Source organism: Balaenoptera physalus (assembly GCF_965194825.1).
Source record: "Balaenoptera physalus genome assembly, chromosome: X".
Lineage (NCBI taxonomy): Eukaryota > Metazoa > Chordata > Mammalia > Artiodactyla > Balaenopteridae > Balaenoptera > Balaenoptera physalus.
Genome location: NC_138903.1, coordinates 114,645,819 through 114,665,556, shown reverse-complemented (window position 1 = coordinate 114,665,556; position 19,738 = coordinate 114,645,819). Strand labels below are relative to the sequence as shown.

Genomic DNA, 19,738 nt, shown 5'->3' with positions numbered 1-19,738 from the left:
ATGGAGGGGAACGGTTGTGTCTGGAAGGAGAAAAATAAAGGGTTAATTCAGCGAGTGATAAGTTTGCATACTAACGGCTTTCCATCTTTGGTCTCTTCCTAGACACATTCCCCAAGCCATGGTTGTTTGCTGAGCCCAGTTCTGTGGTTCCCATGGGGCAGAATGTTACTCTCTGGTGCCAAGGGCCAGTCCATGGAGTAGGGTACATTCTGCACAAAGAAATAGAAGCCACTTCAGTGCAGCTCTGGGGATCCATCAGTAATGATGGGGCATTCCCCATCACCAATATATCTGGTGCTAACATAGGTCGTTACAGCTGCTGCTACCATCCTGACTGGACCAGCCCTATCAAGATACAGCCTAGCAACACCCTGGAACTCATAGTCACAGGTAAGGGGAAGACGCTCTGGAGAGGGCAGGGGAGTACAGAAGAGAGTGAGTAAGCTGTCAGATGGTTCATGGGAAATGGTAAACGGTTTTCCAAGAGCTCAAGGAGAGGCAAGCAGTAGTCTCTCCTCTTTACTGAGACTCCAGTGATGCCCTGGAAAGTGGCCACCTCTCTATGACCAAGAGTTAATTTCTTCTAGGTTTGCTCCCCAAACCCAGCCTATTAGCCCAGCCTGGTCCCATGGTGGCCCCTGGAGAAAACATGACTCTTCAATGTCAAGGGGAACTGCCAGACTCAACATTTGTCCTGTTGAAGAAGGGTACTCAAGAGCCCTTAAGGCAACAGAGGCCAAGAGGGTACAGGGCTGACTTCTGGATGCCAGCAGTGAGCAGTGAAGATTCTGGGATGTATAGCTGTGTTTATTATTTGGATTCTGCTCCCTTTGCAGCTTCTAATCACAGTGACTCCCTGGAGATCTGGGTGACTGGTAAGGTCTTGGAGATTTCAGTAAGAGTCTAGATTTTGTAGTTTCTTAGTAGTTAGCCCTAAGGGGATAAAGGGCTGGGTTCAAGGCCATTTCTAACTCTGTGTCCTGGTTGGTTGCAGATAAGCCCCCTAAACCCTCCCTGTCAGCCTGGCCCAGCACTGTGTTCAAGCTAGGAAAGGATATCACCCTTCAGTGCAGAGGACCCCTGCCAGGTGTGGAGTTTGTCCTGGAACATGATGGAGAAGAAGCACCTCAGCAGTTTTCAGAGGATGGAGACTTTGTCATCAACAACGTAGAAGGAAAGGGCATTGGAAACTATAGCTGCAGCTACCGTCTGCAGGCCTACCCTGATATCTGGTCAGAGCCTAGTGATCCCCTGGAGCTGGTGGGGGCAGCAGGTAAGATGATAATCCCTCCATGGTTCTGGCATGACATACCTGGGATCCCAGAGATAGTCTCCATGGAGACAGGCCAAACATGGAGGGGGAGGGGTTTGGAGTCAGAGATTTCAAGTGTGGTCATTTTTCTTTCTCCTAGGGATGGTAAGGAGGTGGAACCTCAGATTCACTCAAAAATAGTGAGAAGGATACTTTCAAGGCCTCTTCCACCCCCCAAAAGGAGGGCTGCTTCTGCCTCAGCATAAGCACTGCCTCTGACCACCCCATCTGCAGTCTCAACACATGGTTCCCGAGTGAACCCCGGAGGAGGCCAGATGAGGGGGCCACAAGAGATCCAGGGGAACATACATGCACTGATCTCTATGGCCTTGGTTTCTGCTCTTTTATCACCACAGGGCCTGCCGCTCAGGAGTGCACTGTGGGGAACATTGTCCGAAGTACCCTGATCGTGGTGGTGGTTGTAGCTTTGGGGGTGGTGCTAGCCATAGAGTGGAAGAAGTGGCCTCGACTCCGAACCAGGTAATTGCCTTACGTCAGCCTCCTTCTGTGAACGCAGGGGCTTCTGTTAAAACAATGGTCCATATGCTCCTCTAGCATCTGAGTCCCACAGTGCAACCTGTTTTCAGGTTGATGGCTCTGGATCCTCCCTTAGTCATGTCTTTTTCTCGACACAGAGGCTCAGAGACAGATGGAAGAGACCAGACCATAGCCTTGGAAGAGTGTAACCAAGAAGGAGACCTGGGCACCAATACCAACTCTCCCTCATCAATCTCTCAGGGAACCTCAGTGGAACTGCCGGTCCCAATATAATAATCTCCTCCTTGGCAAGAGCTTTCCTCTCCTCTTTTTTATCCTCAGAGACCTGCAAATCTGACTGGTTTCCCTGGGAGTCCACCCCATCTACTGTTCCTTGGCCACTAATCACCTGAGATAGGTCAAGGGGATTTTAGGAGTTGAGAGCCCTACCAGGGTGAGAGGTTTCCTGAAGAGAGATTCCCTGCCCTCGTAACTCCTCACTGTACTGATTTACTGGTGCATGAAATTCTATTAAAAATGTATTCTTCTGAATAAAGAGAGGATTCACTATTTAACTGCAAAGACTATGGCCGTGGTTTCCCATTGGTTTGTTGTCCGCTTAACACTTTTAGCAAAAATGGTGGATTGGAGCTGATCTCCACGGCAGAATGAGAGAGCACAGAGCTGCTAGTACAGAGAAAGGAGCTCAAGGATGGGGTCGGGGAGGAGGGAAGGCTCCAAAATGTCCATTTTGGTTTGGGACATGGTAACTGAACAGAATGTCCCATCATCCTTCCATTTCATTTTTGAATGAATGGAAGAATGAGTGAACGGCAATATTCTCTCCAAGTTGAGCCTGAGGAGGGCAAACGCTGAAGTTACATACTTTCTACTGTGTTACTTCTAGGTCTGTAGTACCCCTGCTTTCCAACGTTAGGATTAGTCCACTACAGAACTTTGAAATTGGCGAAGTGTGCTTTGTGGCCCTTACCTAACAACCACAGGTGTACATTAATTCATTCTTAAGTGTGAAAGGTTGATAAAAGCTGAATATTTTGCCCCTCCCTAAAGAAAGCCCTGTTTTCTCTGGTGGTGGGATCTCAAAGAGTGAGTAAGCAGGTGAGGTGATTGGTTTAGAGCAGGGGACCTCCCAGTGTCCTGTCCCAGTGTTCCTTCCCAGGATTCCAAACGGAGGCTGGCTCGCATTCCAAGCCCCTGATCTCTTTCCTTGGATCAGCGTGCACCTTGCCGCGTGGGTGAGAATCCAGTACACATTAGGAGGGTTGTATTGGGGAAGGGGGCTTACCTAATTCCTTAAACCTGTTCAAGACCTCAGAAGAATTGACCTATGGGTCCTAGAGGAGGTCACAACCCCTTCACATCTGACCCTAAAGTTCCTTACCTCCCAAAACTGTTTAATTCTAAGCTATCACTGTTCAATAGAGCAATGTACAAGGGAGCTGCACACAGTGAGTTATTTATCCTTGGTTACGATAAAATTTAGAAAACAACTCCCATATTCTTATATCAGGAAGCTTATTTACCCAGCAACTTAATGAAAAAAAAAATGCATCACATTTCCCTTAATCCTTACAGAATGAAACACTCTTGAGTACTATAGACTAATTTGTATTAAGCTCTTTGGAATGTAGAAGTACAAAGTCTCACTCTGATTTCCGTTTGATGAGATTCTATTAGTCGCATATACTAATTTCTTATAGTGTTTCTACAAATTCATTTCAAAAATGCTTTTACATTTGAATTTAGGAAAACCTAATTGTTGCTTTCTACCAAACACCACTAGCTGCCTTCAAACTCTCCATCCCCAACCCTCAATCAAGCTGTACATTTTGAACACTGGAGGGAGGCCTGTTTTTGGTCGTTGGTTTTAGGATAGAAGTCCTTTGATCAGGTCTGATTTTGTTTTCCAATCACTGGATATTCCAACGTGTATTGTCAAGCCTAGTGGTAGGGCTGTGCAAGTTAGCAAGTGATCACTTGACTGCTTTAGCTATTCAGGGCAAGAGAGATGGGAAGAAAAGGGCAGAGGGCCAAGGACTGAAATTTACAGAAACCTCTGCGTTAGAAAAGCAGGATGAAGATGAAGCAAAAATGATAGAAAAAGACTTGTGAAATCCAGACATTGAACCTGGGGTCTCCAGTATCAAAAAGAGTCAAACAGAGATACCCGTGCAATAAGAGAAAATTCTGATAAATCTTTCAATGAGAGACAAATAGTGAGAAATATTGTGACACTGGACTGTTAGCTGGTTTCCTAAAAGCATTCACATATACCATTCTTACACTTAGAGAACCAAGTTCTACATGATTTAGAAGAGAAAAAATTAGTTGTCAATTAACTGTGAAATACTTAAAGAGTGGCTTTGGGATGTAACTTTCCTACTCACTGTCAGAGCTATTTCAATGAATTAAATATCTAGTTATAATGCAAACGTAGCTTGTTGCTGACAATGCTCCACATGGTATGTTTTTTTAACCTGGTTGCCATGGGAATCAGTCCCTTTACCCCTGGCTGGCCTCTAATCAGTGCAGCATCAAGTAATTTCTGGGAAATGGAATTTCAATTAGGGTGGAATGGACCTTTGAGAGGAGAATTTGTCTCTGGGACTCCAGAAACAAAGGCCAAAAATCCTCTCCTCCGTTCTAAAAAACAAATGTAAATTACCCTCTATCCATGGGCCACATCTTTGTCCTCAGCATCTTAGAGCTACAAAGATTGTCAAGGTGGTGTGGTCCAGTCCCCAACCCAGTACAGAATCTCCTTTATAGCAAAGCTGACAGGTAGTGCACAACCTCTTTCTGTACACCTCCAGCGATGGGGAGCTCACCACTCCATGAGACAACCTGAGAATTTCAGATTGCTTGATTGATCTCATATCTGCCTGTGTATATTCCCTTCATACTCACTGGCTCTAGTTCTGACCCAAGTTGCAACCTAGATGAAATCTACTTCTTACACATAATAGTCTTACAACATTTGGAAGATATGAGTTGCCTTCCTTGAGTCCAGAATATCTCACTCAGTGTTGCTTCCAGGGTTTGGCCAACACTCGTTTGCAAATGTATCTCTATGTAGTTAACTCTCAATTATCCAGGTTTTGGAGAGGGCGGAGTCCATGCCTACCCGACTCCTGCCAGATTCAGCCAGAACAGCTTTTTTATATAGTTTATATACCCGTTAATTATATAGAATAATTATATAGACTATTAAACAATGATGAAAGATGTGATGAAAAATAAAGCAGAGAAAGGAGATACAGAAGTGTGTGTTTTGTGGGGAGATTGTTGCAATTTAAAAAGGGTGACTGACTAAGAATACCTCACTGAGAATGTAACATTTGACTTACGATGAAAGGATATGAAGGAGTAAGCCATGCAGACATCTAGGCAAAGTGGGTTCTGGTCAGAGAGAACAGGAAATACAAGAGCCCTGAGACAAGAGAATGCCTGGCTGGTTCGAGAAACTGTGACTAGCCTACAGTGGCTGGAGCAGTGTAAGCAAGGGGGAAAGTAAGAGATAAGGTCAAAGAGGTAATGGGAGCCAGGGCAAGCAAGACCTTTGCAGATCTTTGTAAGGACTTTGACTTACACTCTGGATGAACTAGGAAGCCACTGGAGTGACATGATTAGACTTACATTTAAATAGGACCATCCTGTCTTCTGTGTAGAGAATAGACTGAGGGGCCAGGGCGGAAGCAGAGATATCTACAAGGAGGCTACTACAATAGTGAGGCAAGAGATGGTAGGTTAGGTCAGCACAGTAGCAGACAGGTGATGAGAAATGGTTGGATTATTGATATAATCTGAGGAAAGAGCCAACAGGATTTGCTGACAGATTGCATGTGGGGTGTGTTCTATAAACATTCTCATTAGAAGAAAAAACTGTTTCAAATATTGCCTTAGTGCTTCCTTCCCTGGGTTATTTTAATCTCATCCTCAAGAAAGGGTTTTCCATTGCCTCCCAATCCAGGTCACCACTTCTGGGCAGTTTGTCAGTGAGTTTGTCATTGTCTATCCAGAAATGTAAGCAAAATGAAGTCCTACATGTCTAAAGTGATCTGACCAGCACAGAGGACAGAGGACAGTGAAATGATCATTTTCTGGGATTTCAACTCACCATTTCTTTTAATGCCATCTAAAATTACATTAGTCCTTGGGCAGCCAGATCACACTGTTGGCTCATAGGAAACTGTGGTCAACCAAAACCCACAGCTCTTTCTCACACAAGATCTTGCCAATTCAATCCTTTCTTGTCCTTCACTTGTACAAGTGATGTGTTATTTTGCAATTGAGTTTTAAACTCAGATTTAAGATTTGACATTTATCCCCGTTAGGTTTCATCATATAGGCCCCAGCTTACAGAAGTCATGTATAACCACTTAGTGAGCCCACTCATATATACCACACATACAGGTACTAACTCATTTACTCCTAACAACAATCCTGAGTGGCCCCGTGCTATCATTATCCTCACTTTACACATGAGGAAACAGAGGCTCAGAGAAGTTAGGGAACATGCCCAAGGCCATCCAGCTCATAGCCAAGGTCAGAGCTGTAATTAGAATCCAATTTTGCCTGACTCCAAAGCCAGATTTTCCCATACTAAACTTTGGTTAGCACAGTATCTGGAACATAGTAGGTATACAATAAATATTTACTAAATTGTCTACCTTCGCACCCTACTTTTTTCTTTATTTTGTTGAACAGACACTCATATTCGCTTAGTATTTGTTAGGCTGTGTTAAAAAGCTTTACATTTATTAAGCATCTTAATCTTTACAGTACATATATGAGGTAGGTACTATCATTATTCACATTTCTTACAAAGAAAGAAACAGAGCCACAGAAATTAAGCAAACTGCCTAGGTGACACAGCCAGCAAGTGTCAGAGACAGGATTTGGACCCAGGCAGTCTGGCTCCAGAGTTTGTGTTTATAACCACTAAGCTATGCTGTCTCAGGCTATTCTGAGATCCTGAACTTGCACTCTCAAGAGAAGGAGGTGCCTAGGACTAACCCGCTGTCCACTGCCCGGTGCTAAACCTGTGGCCCTCCTGTTGAAATCTACTTCAACTTCCCCCTTCCTTTCCATTTCCTTTCCTTACCAGTGGAATCTGGCCTCTAGGCTTATTAAGAATGAAGACTTGTTCAGGTCCCCAGACTTAGTCTTGAACTCTTCCCTTCACTCCCAGAGCTCCATGCTACTCTGTTCTGCTATAGACCAACATTTTCAACTTCCCTCCCTTAGGAGGCAGGCAATGTGATGAAATGGTCACCACGTTGGGGAAATACCTGAAAAGGAAACCACATGGTTGGTGGTGACAGGTCAAAAGAGGCCTGGAGAAGAAAGATGTTCCCTCAGCCCACTCCCCATCCCCAACAATAGGCCCTAGGCCAGACCATCATATGTTAAGTTAACTCTACAGGATCCTGGCTAGAGTCATGTTTTAAACTGGGTGTGGTAAGGATGTGCAGAGAAATTCAAGCCATTCACATGAGTTATTAACCTATAAAGGATGACTTTTGTGAGGAAATCCCTTCTTATTTCAGCAGGCCATCTTTGGTACCACATGCTAAAGACCCAAGGATGACCTATATGACATCATAGGCTGGCAGAATGTACAGGGGCTAGAATTAATTTTGAGCTTGAGACAAATCCCATAAAGGGTGGCACATCATAAGAAACTTCAAAACTAGCCAAAGCTCCCTTGTTTTGCAGGATCATTACTCAAGCAGTTGTTCCATCTTAACCCCAGCAGTCAATTTTGGGAATTCATCAATTGATGCCCCAAAGTTGGACTTGATCATATACATCTGGACACAGTGAAAGAATGAATCCTAGACTTCAAAAATCATAGAATTTGAAGGGCCATTCAAAATGATACAATGCACACACTTTCTACAACATACCAAACAACAGGCTGACCAAACCTCTACTTGAACCCTTCTAGAGGAGGGGTACAGGGGGTTTGGGGGCCCAGAGGAGACTTAGCACCTATAACGAATGGTTGTCCCTTCAATTATCAGGTAGCTGTAATGCTGAGGAAATTCTTTTAATTTTCTGAGGACTGCCTTCTTCCAATTTTCATACACATTGACCCACAGAAAACATGTAATGTAAAATCCTTCCTTAAGTCTTTGCTTTTACAAGTGAAACATCCCCATTTTCTTCAAATACAGAAACTTGAATAAAACAACGTCTTAGAGATGCTCTGGCCAACCGTAGATAGAAAGATACTATCACTTCCAATGTGGTGGACTGCATATTTCCATTAATATATCCTTCAGATCTCAATAGCATATTTAGCAATCACAAAACACTATGGGCTCATACTAAGTTTAAGCTAACAGAAACCCCTATGCCTTTTATAGAAGTACTTCTAAGCCTTGCCTTCACTCTGAATTTATGTAGTTAATTTTAGAGCTGAAATATACAGCTTCATATTTGTCACAACTACATTACAGTAAGAGTTTATTTTTTATGTTCAGCTTCACAACTATTTGTCCCCTTGGAAAATTACTGAATTGTTCAACCTCAGTTTTCATATCTGTAAAATGGAGATAATCACTCTTCTAATTTTGCAGGTTTGTGCTGAGGGTCAAATGAAATAATATACTTGAAAGTGCTCTATAATATAGAAAAGTATTGTGTCAGTATAAGGCCTGATGGTGACAACAATGAAGATTTTTATTTTCTGTTGTACAATGTACACAGATATCCTTACAAGCTTCATCTTAATCCCAAATTTAGTCAATGTCTCACCTTTATCCAAGTGTTGGAAAGCACTTGTCTTCCTGGGTTTACAATAATTGATTAAATGTATACATTTTGTATGTGGTCATTTAACAAGTTAAGCATTCAACCATCCATACTATCAGCTTGCCCCATTTCTTCATCCTGCCTGAAAGTACATCACAGAAGGGTTTGTCAAGATCCTTGCCGAAACCCAGGTAAATGATTTTTGCAGCCTCCTCTTGTAAGCCCATCCAAAAGGAAATGAGTTTAGTCTGGCATGCCTTGCTCTTGATGAACCCATGCTCATTCCTAGTGATTAGTGAGTCCCTTTCCAAGAGCTCAGAAATCATCTTCTTAATAATCCATTCTAGAAGCTTGCGGGGGATCGAAGTCAAACTCACCAGGCTAGCATGTGTAGTATCTCCTTGCTTTGTGGGGAAAAAAAAATCATTGTTTTATTTAGTCTTTTGGCATCTCACTCCTTACCCACAAGTCTTGGAAGACTACCGGCAAAGGTATCCAAGCTTATAAGACAGACAAGGAAGAAACAATGCTAGATCCAAAGCAGTCTACACTTTTCCTAATTTTTTTCTGAAGTGGGAGAATTCATCTTTATTAGACTGTTGTAGACACATTATCTGCAGTTGAGGTTATAAGGTTTATATGCCATATTTTAGAAAACCCAGAATGCCAATGGACAGATCGGTTGATGATGCAAAAGTGTTCCTTCCAGGCGATGCTTTACAAGAGCTCACACTCCTTCTGGAGTAGTGCTTCTCAAACTTTAATGTGCATATGAATTACCAACAGATCCTGTTTAGATGCAGATTCTGACTCAGTAGATCTGGGGCAAACTCCAGGTCCATGTTGTGTGCACACAGACTATACTTTGTATAGCAAGGATCTAGAATAATCATTCTAGATCTTGGCTACACACTAGGATCATCTGAAAATAATTTTTTTAAAATCCCTATCATCAGACTGCTCTCCACATTAAGTACATCAAAATCTCTGGGGTTGGGACCCAGGAATGGGTGTTCCTAAAACTCCTCAGGTTATTCCAGTGCACAGCCAAGGTTGAGAACCTTCTTCTAAAACTAATTATCTTTAATCTTTTGGCTAATAGTTTTCAGGAGGACTCAGAATTTATCCCCTGACTCATGCAACTGTTGCAGTGTAGGTTCCCATCTGCCTATTATAGGCCCATGCATAAAAACATTTTGTAAGTAAAATATTGTTAACCAAGTGTATCAGAAGTGTTGTAAGCCTTAAGAGACTATATTTCAATGGGGGTGATTTTAGGGTTACTTTTGCTTTTGTACTGCCGCCTACTACCATAATTGAGGGGCCAGAAGGGTGGCATGTGTGGGAGGAAAGTCAGGTTAGAAATAGTTTTGTAGCAATAAAAACTCACTTCTCCCCAGTGGGTTATTTTATACAATACTACCACTTGTATAGCAATTTAGAAAGTACTACAGAAAGAGCCAGGTTGTGGTTTGGCTTGGACCTCCATAGAGAACTCCACTTATAGTAAACATCTCTCTTTTGATCAGAGTGAGTGCACACATAAAACAGAATATGCCTTATTCTTAAGCAAACCCTGTCTTTATTGATAGTGGGTCAATGACAGTGGAGGCGGGCTAGCCCAAGCAACTAAAAGAATTTGACACACAGAATATTCAACATAAGACTCAAAGACAAATCATTCAAAGGTAAACTCTTCCATGAAGATCCTCCAACAAAGGTTAAGGATCAACAGTGTGAAAGAACAAAAACGCAGCAGAGAGCAAGCATTGGAATTTTACGTCGCTGGGCATTTCTTAGTTGAGCAATCCTGATATAAATCCTCTCCCTGGCAGCCAAGTAAAGGGAGAAGGCATATTGGTCTGCGGTGGGGTGTGTGAAGGGCAACGGCTTAGCTGGCACTCCAGCTAGGGGCATACCAGAGGGAGAACAGCAAAATGAGGCCAGGCTCAAAGGGGAACAAAGAGCAGACTGGATGGTGGTGGCAGGTCTCAAAAAAGTTCTAGGCAAGAATCCTCCCTCGGCAGCAATTCCTGCTGGCGCCAGACCTGACAATCCTTTGGGACAACGTAGAAAAAGGCCACTTTGAGGTTTGCTAAGAGGATCACCATTATTACACTACTGACCATTTTACAACATTAGAAGAGTCAATATTTAGCAAATCCCTTCTCTTTACCCACTAGGCATACATTAGAGAATCTTAAAAAGGGAGACCTGGTAGGGAAAATTTGTGATTCCTGAGTGCTTTTTAGCAAGGGCCCTGTCAGACGATTTTCCAGTGACTCATGTCCTCCTGAAGAACCTCCAAAAGACAGAGAAGAGACTTCATTTCCCTTCCCTTCCTTCAGAATTGAGCTTGTCCCTACTCCTCATCACCTTCAAACCCCACACACTTCTTCCAACGTTTCATTCTAAACCTTCTATCAGCCTGGTAGTCTAAAAGAGAGAAAAATCCTTCCTTGTAGCACATCATGGTTCCAGATGCTGTTCAGTGCCGTATCAGTGGGTCAAGGGTCACCCTTTTGAAGGAGACAACTCCAGGCTGAGGAATTTGTTAATATAAACTCCTGGGGATACTTAGTCTGCCGACAGCTGGCCACTCACCTTCTTTCTTCCATGGGCCCTAGGCATTATTCTGTGCTTGCTGTTAGACTGCCCCCAATCTTCCTCCCAAGGTTAACACACAACGATACTTTTATTTCTCCTTGTCTGGCCAAAAACAAGCCACAAACCCTTGTGAGGTGGCATGGAACACATTTTATCGTTTTATGGTGTACTGAAGAACACGAGCTTTGGAGCGAGTGAGCCCAGGGTTTGAATCCCCCATTTCACCACTTAACAGACACATGCCCTTGCACACCCACTAAAGCTCTATGAGCTTCAGTCTCTCCTTATGTCAAATGGAAGTGAATAATAATAGTATCCAATTCTGAGGGTGGTTATGACGACTAGCTATGATGTATGTCAAGTGCCTAGCATGCAGTAGGTAAATGGTCAATAAATAGTAGCTTTAATTATTTTTTCCTACGGACTTTTCTCTTGGAAACTATAGAGAAAACAACTAGTAAGGTTTGAAAGATACTAATTGCAAACAAAATATGAAGGCTACAAAGTCACAACAATTTAAAAGGAAAATACAAGAGAAAATTATAAAAATCACAACATAAGGTAATCACTGAAATAGGAATAGAAATAACCTTGAGCTGTCTCTGCCCCAGGTTTGCTCAACTTCAAGTTTTTTTTTTTTCTTTAAACTGCAGTCTAGGGTAGAGATGAAGGCCTGGCCCAGGAGTCAGACGAGCCTGGGATCACATATCAGTGATGTCCCTTACTAGCTCTGTGACCTTAAGTCCCTTAATTTCTCCTGGCCTCAGTTCCCTCATCTGCAGGAGGAGAATAATAAGAGTACCCAATTCATATGAGCGTAGTAAAGGTGTAATGTGTCTGTCACAGTGTAAGAAGAGCTCAGTAAAAAGAAGTTGCTCTCATTAGCCTGTGCTCATACCTCCTGGATCTGTGAATTTCTGGGGCTGTGCTGATAGATTCCATCTACATCTGAGGAGTTCTTTCACCTTCTCTTTACTCCTAGGTCCTCTTTTGCTTTCTGGGAAAACAAGCTGACTTATTTCCACCCACCGGTAGAGCTTACTTATTTCAGTCACTCCATCAAGGAGGAAAGGAGCAGAGGATACAGAATAAAACTGTAGGAGACCCTGAGACCCTGGCAAGCAGGGAGGGAGGGGCAGGGTGGGAGACAGAGAAAATCCTTTCACTTTTGCCTTCTTGGCCCCTCCTCTACACCTGCTAAAAGCAGGCTAGGTAGCTCTGGAAAGGAGCACAGAGTCAGTGTGTCAGCTCTGCTGCTCCCTCCAGTGGTGGGGCCTGGAGAAGTCGTGAGCTGGAGACAGGGGAAGGAGTGTAATCCTGGGGAGACTCGTGGAGAAGAGCAAATAGCATCAGTGACAGCCATAATAATAATGACAGCAGGAAGAATCATAGCCCACGGTAAGTTCATAGGGAAGAAGGAATGAAAATAGCAAAAACAACAATAATAGTAATACTTGGTGGACTTTTGGGAGAACAAGACAAAGCTGCTGGGAAGATTCATGGGTAAGAACTGATAATGATAATTATACTTAATATGACAAAGATCATGGTAATCCTTAGTGGGCTCATGAAGAAGAGAGAATAATCATTACTATAAAAGCTTAACAATTATCAAGTACTCCCTACACATCAGTGCTCAGTGCTTTGTATGTATTATTTTACACAATACTGCATGGGACTTGCACCTCAGAAAGATTATGTAACTTGCCCACAGTCACAGGGCTAGCAAGTGGCAAAGCCGGTATGAAAATCTTGGTCTGTCTGACTCCAAAACCTATGCACTTTCCCCTGTGCCATGTAGTGTCAATGGCGGGAAACCAGCTGACCTAGCTGGTTCGGACACCTGTTTGCTTTCCACTTCCTCTCAGCAACAAATGTCTGCAGGCTTCTGAATACAACTGACTCGTTGCCGTGGAAGCCACCCTCTCTCCCCTAACCTCTTTTTACCAGTCCCAGACAAGGGGGCTTCTGAAAAATAGAATCTTCCCCCACCTCCAGTAGGGTGGCCGACTCCTCACTGAGTAGAACAATCTGATACCCAGATAACCAGGTGTGTCATCTTCTCATAATTGTGTGAATTGAGGGACATGAGGGAGATTCCTCCTCCCTAATTGCTAATGCTTGAAATTAAACCTTTGGAACATTCTGTCCCTTATTAAAATGCAAATACCTGTTTTGATTCATTTACACCACAGTGTGAACCTTTTAGTTCATCATTTCCATGAAAACTAGTCTCTGAGACTTTAGTAATGTAGTTAGCTGGATAGGCAAAGTCCTTCATAATATCTAGTCTCAAACTCCATCTCCAGCTTCAACTGCTGACACTCTCCATCCTAACACCTCCCACCACACTCCAGCTTGAACCAACAACTCCTAATATGTTAATGTTCCATCTACCTAAAATAACCCCTACTCTCTCTCTTTCACCTAATTCTTCATTGTCAATCAAAATTCAGTCCAGATGCCACCTCCCCCCAGTAACCCTCATCCTCCACTCACCCACCACCACCACTATGCACACAGCTCTATGATCTGGCTTAGGTCACCAGCGCTTGTGCTATTAGAGCACCTTGCGATTTTATCTGGCTTTTCATCTATCTTTATAATTATACGTATAGTATATATGTTATAATTATTGTTGGCATGTATTATTGTATTTCAGTTACATATAAAATAGTATTTATCTAATAAGAATAATAGTAGTAATAAATGCACATGGTTAAAATACATAAACAGTACAGAAGATTATAAAATAAAAAGTAGAATATTTTCATATCCTTCCCACCACAGTCTTAAACTCCAGAGGTAATCTCTGTTAACAGTTTCTTATGTGTTTTTCAAAAAATATTTGCTGCGTATATAAGAATATCTGTATATGCTTTGTTTTCATACAGACAGGATCATACCGTTCTCTTCCGGGCTTTTCTCACTCTATATATCTTAGAGAGCTTCCCATATCAGAATATATATTTATTCTAATCTGTTACATAATATTCAAAGGATGGATATATCATGATTTCTTTACCTATTGAAGAGACTATCTCTTTTTTCTGTTGTTATTTCCATTTGTTGCCCTTGCTCTTGCTTTAGTTTGGTTTGGTTTGCTATAAGAAACAATGCTCCAATGAACAACTTCTTACAAATGTATATTTGCATGTTTATATTCATATACTTTTAGGATAAATTCTTAGAAGTAGAATTACTGGGTTAAAGAATACGGCCTTTTACAATCTTGATAAATACATCAAATTGCCCTCCAAAAGTGTATCCAGAAGTTATAGGCCAACTGATTGTGAGTGAGAGTTTAGGAATGCCTACATTCTCAAAAACATTAGGTTTTATAAAACTTTATCATGTTTTAAGTGTGGTAGGGAAATTATATCTCATTGTTTTGATTTGTCTTTAAATAAGCGTCAGCAGGTTTGAGTAGAATTTTTATATTCATTGAATATTTATATTTATTTTTCTGTTAAAATTTTTTATCCATTTTTTCTGTGAGCTCTTTGCCCTTCGTGCAATGTAAAAGCTTTTCATATATATTTTTTAAATTATTTTTTTATTTTAAGAAGAATTTTAAAAATCCTCTGTTATATGTGTAACGTATTTTTCTTTGTTGGTCATTTGCCTTTTGGCTTGCTTATTTATTGCCATAAAAATGATATTATGAAGTTAAATGTGTCAATCTTTTCCTTAATAATATCTGGCTTTTGTAACATGCTTAGTTAGAAAGGTCTCCTTCATAGCTAGATTATAAAAACAATCACCCATGTTTTTGTCTAGTACCTTATAGTTTTTCCTTTTTTAAATATTTAACTTGTTGAGCGATCTGGAATTTATTTTGGTGTAAGGGGTCAGGTAGGGATCCAGATATTTTATTCAAAAGGCTAGCCAGTTCGCCCAATCACTATGTATTTGTTAATGCTTACTTGCCTCTCCCACTAGAATCTGAGCTCTTCCAAGAAAAGAACTCTACCTTATTAATTGTTGTAGCCCAACATCTAACACTGTGCCTGGCACATGATAGCATTTGCTGAATACACGTTGAATGAATACTGGATACTATTTCAATTTCCTGTGTTGGTGAACAAAGCCTGCTTGAAGACAATTAGTAGCCTATATGTGCCACATTTTGCTAACTCTACCTCGAACCCAGTGGGAGCCTCTTCTCATCAGCTACTGTCTGGTACCTATAACCTCTTATCCAAGCTAGATGATTAAAAAGGCCAGGTAGACGTGACTAGAGCCTAATTAAATATTGCAGACGCATAGTAAAAGGAAACATAATAAAGCTCCATCTGTCCAAGAAGCCCCTTACTCCATAATTACTAGTGCTTGAAATTTTATCTTCAAGACTTTATGTCTTTTATTACGATGAAAATATCTTGTTGAGCTGTGTTTCTTTATTCGTTCACAACACAGTGTGATTTTCTTCTTGCCTGATTCAATGCAAAAAAAAAAAAAAAGTCTATGAAAAGTTTTGAGCGGAAGTCCAGAAAGAAGTAAAGGCCATCACCGTCATCAAAAAATCTACAAACAATAAATGCTGGAGAGGGTGTGGAGAAAAGGGAACCGTCTTGCACTGTTGGTGGGAATGTAAATTGATACAGCCACTATGGAGAACAGTATGGAGGTTCCTTAAAACACTAAAAATAGAACTACCATATGACCCAGCAATCCCACTACTGGGCATATACCCTGAGAAAACCATAATTCAAAAAGACACATGCACCCCAATGTTCATTCCAGCTCTATTTACAATAGCCAGGACATGGAAGCAACCTAAGTGTCCATCATCGGATGAATGGATAAAGAAGACATGCCACATATATACAATGGAATATCGCTCAGCCATAAAAAGAAATGAAATTGAGTTATTTGTAGTGAGGTGGATGGACCTAGAGTCTGTCATACAGAGTGAAGTAAGTCAGAAAGAGAAAAACAAATACCGTATGCTAACACATATATATGGAATCTTAAAAAAAAAAAAAAGGTCATGAAGAACCTAGGGGCAGGACAGGAATAAAGACGTAGACCTACTAGAGAATGGACTTGAGCACACGGGGAGGGGGAAGAGTAAGCTGGGATAAAGTGAGAGAGTGGCATGGACATATATACACTACCAAATATAAAACCGGTAGCTAGTGGGAAGCAGCCGCACAGCACAGGGAGATCAGCTCGGTGCTTAGTGACCACTTAGAGGGGTGGGATAGGGAGGGTGGGAGGGAGAGAGATGCAAGTGGGAAGAGATATGGGGATATATGTATATGTATAGCTAAATCACTTTGTTATAAAGCAGAAACTAACACACCAGTGTAAAGCAATTATACTCCATTAAAGATGTTAAAAAAAAAAAGAAGTAAAGGCCATCAGAGAGCAAGAGAGAGATCACCGAGGGATGGGGGAACAAGAGGGGTGCATGAAGGAGAGCAGTTAAAACTTATGTGCTAACAATGGCACTTTAATGTACCAAGCTGCTTAACCACAAAATACATCATCCCACTCACCTGAACCTCAGCAATCTAAACTCTCTAGACTCTTTGGACATATTTGTAAGGGACTATTTAGATTAGAGAAGATTACATCAGTCACTTAAGGGCTAATTTCTTTGGAGTGTTTTTGAGAATTTTATCTTGAAAGAGCATATGGATATTATAATTTCTTTTAAAGACTGTAATAATTGATTCTGGTACCCAAAGTGCCTTCTCATCCTCTGTTGACCCCAAACTTAGCATCCACCTGATTAAAAATACTGCAGGGAAGGAAATGGCAAAAATAAAAGGTCAAGGTGAACCTTTTTATTCTTCTAATTTGGGGTTTTAAAATACATATTGTCAAACTCCCTCTTCCCCATTTTACCTGGCTGGAAAGTAACCCAAACTTTAATGATCTTAAATTGGTGTGACTTGCAAGCCTGCTCAGCACCTAGGCCTGTGCTTTTGGGGTTGACGTCAATGAGCAATGGGGGTTAAGAAAGTCATTTTCCTGATTTATTAGAATCTCTCTCTTTGGGCCCAGGTCATTCCTCACAAGCCTTGATCACGTTGGCCTAAGCTTCCTCCATCACAAGCTGTTTTTCATTTCCTAGTTTGTATGAAAAATTGACCATAAATGTCTGTATATGGGCTACTTGTTTATAGCTAATCCATCCCTGGAGTTTGAAGGGAATGAAATAACTAATCAACTCTGAAATTAAGCCCTTATTAAAAGTATAAATTCAATGGAAGGTGCAGCATTTGAGTTAATACCCATTCATATCTTAGCATGAATTAGTGTTGGAGTCATCCTTACAAGAAACTCTGAAACACAGTATATGAAAGAGCAAAGAATAAAAAGGCAAACAGGGCACTGGACCTTCGGGGTGAGAGTACCACCAGACCTAAAAAGACTCTAAAATAAGAGGTAGGATAACACCAGGAAGAATCCTCAGTTTTCCCCAAATTCACCTGAAATCTAGTCCCAGGACTGAGTGCTCTGGAACTTTCAAGTAATTTATTAACCCTGGAGTATAATAATAAAAAGAAGAAATAATATTAGGTAATATTCACAGTGATTAACCAGAATACTCCAGTAATTAACTTGAATTTAAATATCATTTATGGAGAAAAATAGAAATATTTGAAAATATCCTGTAAAATAAGCATATGCACATAGATATTAAAAAGTAATAATCACAATACTGGAGATGCTGATGATATTAATGGCAAATTAGATTTACTGAGCACTTACTTTGTGCCAACCACTGTATGCATCATAGCTCATTTAAGCCTAACAATAATTCTTAGGAGTGCACTATTATACTCTCAGTTTTATAGAGGAGGAAACTGAGGCTCAATGAGATTAATAACGTGCCCAATATCATACAGCTAATAAGCAGACTCATCCTCCAGTGGCTGAGAACAACGCTGAGCCCAGAAGCCGTCCTCTGAACTCTGATGCTGCTTAACAGGCTTGCGCTGCTGCTGCTGCTGCTTGTTATCTCCAGGCCCCAGGTCCAGAAATCCCTTCTCTGGACATAATTCTGAGTCTATGTTGGTCTTTCTATATCTTGCTTTCCCTGACTGAGCCCCACTCCTCTAGATACCTTGAAGACATTCTATCTCGGCACCTCCCTCATAAGCTGACTGATATGAATGAAATGAGGGCATCTCTTGCATGTCAGGCATTTTCCTAGGTACTTCCACATTTGCTTTTCTCATTTAATATATTAACCTTTGAGGTAGAGATTATCATCCCCATTTGACAGATGTGCAAACTAAGGCTAAGTTAAGACTATATCTAAGACAAGTGCAATTTGGATATGGGTCTGTCCGATTCCAGAGTTTGAGAGGACTGCTGAGATATGAATAATTTATACCTCTCAGGAGTATTTGCAGGTTAAAAGGAGACTTCTTAAAAAGGCTGAATGACTAACATTGGAATCTCTGGTATAAGGGACAGGCAGATGAGGCATAGATTTCGGGAAAAGAAACCTCTGTCCCTGGGTCCTCTGCACATCAACCCAACCCAACCCAAGGTGCTTGCTCCTTAACCCCCACCCACCCACACACACACGTAACACTGGACTGGCTAGGCTGGTCCTGCCCCTGGTCTGTTCTTTCTCTTGCTAGGATTACTCTGCACACCATGACAGTAATACAAAGGCCAGGCTCTAGACTAGCTCCATTTTTCCTGGCTCAGTCTGGCCCTTACACAAAAGTAGAGTTCTACATACATTGGAAAACTTAGATGGATGGAGTGGGGGGGTTGCCTAGCCCTTAAAATTGGGGCTAAGGTATCTGGGAAGAATAAATGAGTCCTGGAGGAGTCCTGTTACCTCAAGCTCAAATATAACTCAAACCACCCGTCTTCATCCAGTTATGGGAACCACAATAAAATGATGCCCCCTCTTCCATATCCTCAACACTGATGAGTCATTAAATAAGTTCTTTTATTCTAATTTAAATAAATTAGAATAAGAACTCAGACTTTCTAGCATAGACAATTATATTTACCCCAGTCACTTAATAAAAAATGCATCATTGAAGCCTTGCAGTACCTAAGCATTCAGAGCACTATAGATTAATTTTATTAAGTTGTTTTGCCTTTAGGAAACCAAGCACTCACTCTCAGTTTTATTAGATGAGAACCCATCAAGTGTATATGTCTATTTTGTAGTGAATCTGAAATTTTCAGCTGCAAATCACTTCTCCTTTTGTCTTTAATGAAGCCACTCTGACACTGCAAAACACTTTTTCCCCACCTCCATCAAACCGCCTGACCAAATACCATTTCCAATATGACGTGACTCCATTAAAAGCTCTTGCCTTAACACACTTAACACATCGGATTCATACCTGATCTTGAATTGAAAATCTCTAATCTGTGTAAAGAGCAGAATTTTTAAGACTTGGATGTTTACAAGTTTGAATTTTAAAACGACGTTTTACTTTATTCTTTTTAAATAGAAGCTCTAAATACAGGCCCCTTAAATCAATGTTCTATGACGACAATCAGCCTGCAAAGTATCTAAGAATTTGGTACATTCTGCACTGTATCTAGATTCAGCAAATTTTAAAAGTGATT

At 41.2% G+C, this 19,738-nt stretch overlaps 1 protein-coding gene and 1 long non-coding RNA gene across 15 annotated transcripts in view; one reads left to right on the top strand and one right to left on the bottom strand.

Moving 5' to 3' along the window:
- Positions 1 to 2,371, top strand: part of IGSF1 (immunoglobulin superfamily member 1) — a 456,826-nt gene extending 454,455 nt beyond the window's left edge. For 13 of the 14 annotated variants that reach the window (XM_082445236.1, XM_082445240.1, XM_082445235.1 and 10 more), the window contains 5 exons: positions 103 to 390; positions 588 to 875; positions 995 to 1,273; positions 1,669 to 1,792; positions 1,948 to 2,371. In XM_082445236.1, coding sequence (XP_082301362.1) covers positions 103 to 390; positions 588 to 875; positions 995 to 1,273; positions 1,669 to 1,792; positions 1,948 to 2,083 — 1,115 coding nt within the window. In that variant the 3' untranslated portion in view covers positions 2,084 to 2,371. The remainder of the gene's footprint in view (positions 1 to 102; positions 391 to 587; positions 876 to 994; positions 1,274 to 1,668; positions 1,793 to 1,947) is intronic. The other variant, XM_082445231.1, reaches the window with a different exon arrangement.
- Positions 1 to 19,738, bottom strand: part of LOC309652040 — a 655,586-nt gene that overhangs the window by 287,921 nt on the left and 347,927 nt on the right. The window lies entirely within an intron of this gene.